Here is a 3004-nt window from a genome sequence, read left to right as displayed (position 1 = left end):
CCGATCCTATCTAGAAAAGTCTTCTCGTTAGTGGATCACTATGCAGAAAGTAGCACGATGCAGTAGCCAGTAGTGCGACGAATTAACAAACTTGGAAATGCACAGGAACAGCTAATCACTCGATTGATATTTGCATATTTTAGTAGCTATTGGGGTGGTTGTACCAGTAACGCCTTCAAATTTGCTAACCGTGCTTTTCTTAGTTGCAGAAGGTTAAATTGTTTGGGCTGCAGGTTGTCAGGTCATCCGAGAAAATTTTCATATTTGTATTTTACTTCAGATATCTATTTTAATAAAATTAATTTCCAATAGCAATGATGTTAAAATTATTTAAATCTCAATCGATTATATTTGATACAGTCATTTAACTAGGTAATAATTGAACAACAAAATCAATAAACGCCCGCATGCATCGAGGATGGCTTAATTGTTGTTGGAAGAGGAGGCGCCGGTGGACGCCTTAGCCAAGGAAGTTATATTCACCTGTGCGCCGAGCAACTGCGTGCCCACCTCGGCAGTGAAGGAGTCGTACCGGATAAAGAAATCCACGACGAGCAGCCGCCCCACGAGGACCACCAGATCCTTCGCTGGGCACTGCTTGTTCGCCACCGTCGGGCTCACTGTCTCTGGCCCGTTCGACCAAACCACGTACTCGAGCAACTTCTGCCCCTCCTCGCCCACGAACCGATCCGGCACGAACTGGTCGGCTTGGTCGAAGACTTTGGGGTCGCGCGTGGCGAAAGGTTGGTAGCCGAAGAGCATCTCGCCTGAGCGCACTTGGTATGCCCCATCGTGGCTCTCGATGATCAAGTCGCGCTTAGCGTGCCCGTATTGGTACTTCACGGGAGGGTCCAGGCGCAGTGCCTCGTAGACCACCGAGCGCGTCAGTTCCATCCGTTCCACTGCGGCCACTGTCACCTTTCCGCCTGCCGCCGCCACTTCTGCACGGATCTCCTTCGCTAGCCGCTTGTGCAGGTCCTCGCCGGCCTTTGCTAGACACCCCATTATCCCGGGCAGCAACACCTACAATTAATTGTTGGAGTCCATGATCTTTCAATTAAGGTGAAAATTATATACAAACAACGGCTAAATAAATAATTTTAAGGGGAGCCGCACCTTCATCCCTCCGTAGGAGTTGAAGACGGTGGCGAAGAGGAGGTTGTGGCATGCCTCCTCCCGTGAGATACCCAGCTTCTCGGCGGTGTCAAGCACGCCGCTGGAGGCGGCGGCCTCGTTGATGTACTTGTAGAGCGCCTTGTAGTCCCATCGCGCGATGAGCGGCGGCAGCGGAAATGTGTGCAGAAGCAGCTCCTCCAATATCTTGGGGAGGCCGAGCGTCATGAGAGGGCATAGCTGCAGGAACAGCCACCGGGTGCTCCTCGACGGCCCCGTGCTGCCGAGCGTCGTGGCCGACGGCCTCACGCCGAAGAACGCCTCACCCAAAAACTCGAACGCGGTGCCGTCGTTAAGCTTGTTAAAGTCCGACGACTTCCCCGCCCCAGAGTCCAACTCCTCCTCTATGGAGTCGAAAAGGGATCCAAATTCGGATCGGAAGGCCGGGAGTACGGCGTCCTTCCGTGTGGCGAGGAGGGTAAGGAGGAGCTGCTTGATCAGGGCGTGCTTCGGCTCGGAGGGGTCAAGGTAGGCGCAGACCCGGAAGCCCCCAGTGAGGGCGGTGGAGGGCATGTAGGTTCCCGTAAAGAGGTCACGCTTGGCGACCTTGTCGACGTCGAAAAGAACAGGGAAGCTCTTAGCGTCGAGGAGGGCGATGACGCGGGGGTTGGAAGCCATGAAGGGTCCCGGCGGCGCATTGAGGCGGACGACGGTGGAGTTGTACTTGTCAACGCGAGACTGGAAGAACTTGTCCTGCCCGTCGTAGTAGAACCCGAGACGATCTCGTATGGGGGAGATGAACGGGATGCCGTAGCTGCCAGGGACCTCCTTCGCTAGGAGATCGAGGCCGTCGGTGGCAGAAGCGTTGGAAGCCCTTGGTGTGGCCATTGGTAATACCGATTGCTATGAATCAATCGGTGCGTTTAATATTCTTGAAAGAGAGCACATGTTCACGAAAAAGCAGACGTGCGCAATAAGTAATATTGACTAGTTGGTCTGCGTTTCCATTAAGGATAAACTTGATCGAGAAAGATCGAAGAGGGAAAATAATAATAAGAAGAAATAAACCTTAGTAAAATAGTTTGCGACTCAATTAAATCTCCTATGAGGATTAACTAATAAAAATACAAAACTGTGTCAAAATACAACTATGGCTTAATTTTTTACGTTGGACTTGAATCTGTTAGCAATAAAATCTGCCATGAAGACTTTAAGATCTCTGTTCAATCTGAAAAAAGAAAAAAAAAATTCCTTTTGCTCCTATGCACATGGAGAATAGCAAATAAAATATCAACTCTCGAAATCAGGGGAATCTTTGCGAAGACTTTCTAACATTCAAGTCAACACAAATCTGAATAAGTGAATCAAGAATAATTAATAAAGAGCGTGCGCATGAAAGTAAATTGTAAATGTTAAGAGAACATGCATTTATCATGAAAAACGCTCCCCTTTATATATCACCTTTTAAAGTTTTCGTAATTATGAGATGGCAAAGTGTATCAGAGTTTGTTAAGCAAGGTGCAATAATTATCTAAGAAATCTTTCTTTTACCCACATGCATATCACTTTTGTCGTTTATAGTTTCTATTATTCCTGAGGTTGATGAAAGAATATGCTGTCATAAATAATTTACTACTGGGAGACACGATGATCCCTGAAGAAGTTTTCAGAATAATATTCTTTGACACATAGTTGGTATTCAAATAGGTCGTTGGATTTCTCTGATCATGTTGTCAGTTGAGTATATCCTAGATGGACTATAAATCTGGTCGCCTTTATATATGTCCTCGCATTGAGATGTTTTGTTATGTACTAAAAGCCACGTAGAAATCCGTTTAGGAAATAATATGAGAAACTATGGGTTCTAGGATTCTGTTTGAGAACTTGTGCA

General features: G+C 47.4%; 1 protein-coding gene across 1 annotated transcript; it reads right to left on the bottom strand.

The window, feature by feature from the left end:
• Nucleotides 1-315: 315 nt before the first annotated feature.
• On the bottom strand, nucleotides 316-2026 carry LOC122016663 (allene oxide synthase 2-like). The gene is made up of 2 exons (XM_042574047.1): nucleotides 1117-2026; nucleotides 316-1023 (listed from the first exon to the last, which is right to left on the bottom strand). The coding sequence occupies exons 1-2, from the start codon at nucleotides 1999-2001 to the stop codon at nucleotides 424-426; spliced, it is 1485 nt and encodes a 494-aa protein (XP_042429981.1). The 5' UTR covers nucleotides 2002-2026; the 3' UTR covers nucleotides 316-423.
• Between the last annotated feature and the right edge of the window lie 978 nt (nucleotides 2027-3004).

Source organism: Zingiber officinale, chromosome 8B (genome assembly GCF_018446385.1).
Source record: "Zingiber officinale cultivar Zhangliang chromosome 8B, Zo_v1.1, whole genome shotgun sequence".
NCBI lineage: Eukaryota > Viridiplantae > Streptophyta > Magnoliopsida > Zingiberales > Zingiberaceae > Zingiber > Zingiber officinale.
The sequence above is the reverse complement of the archived record's forward strand: the minus strand, read 5'-3'. Positions and strand labels throughout refer to the sequence as shown.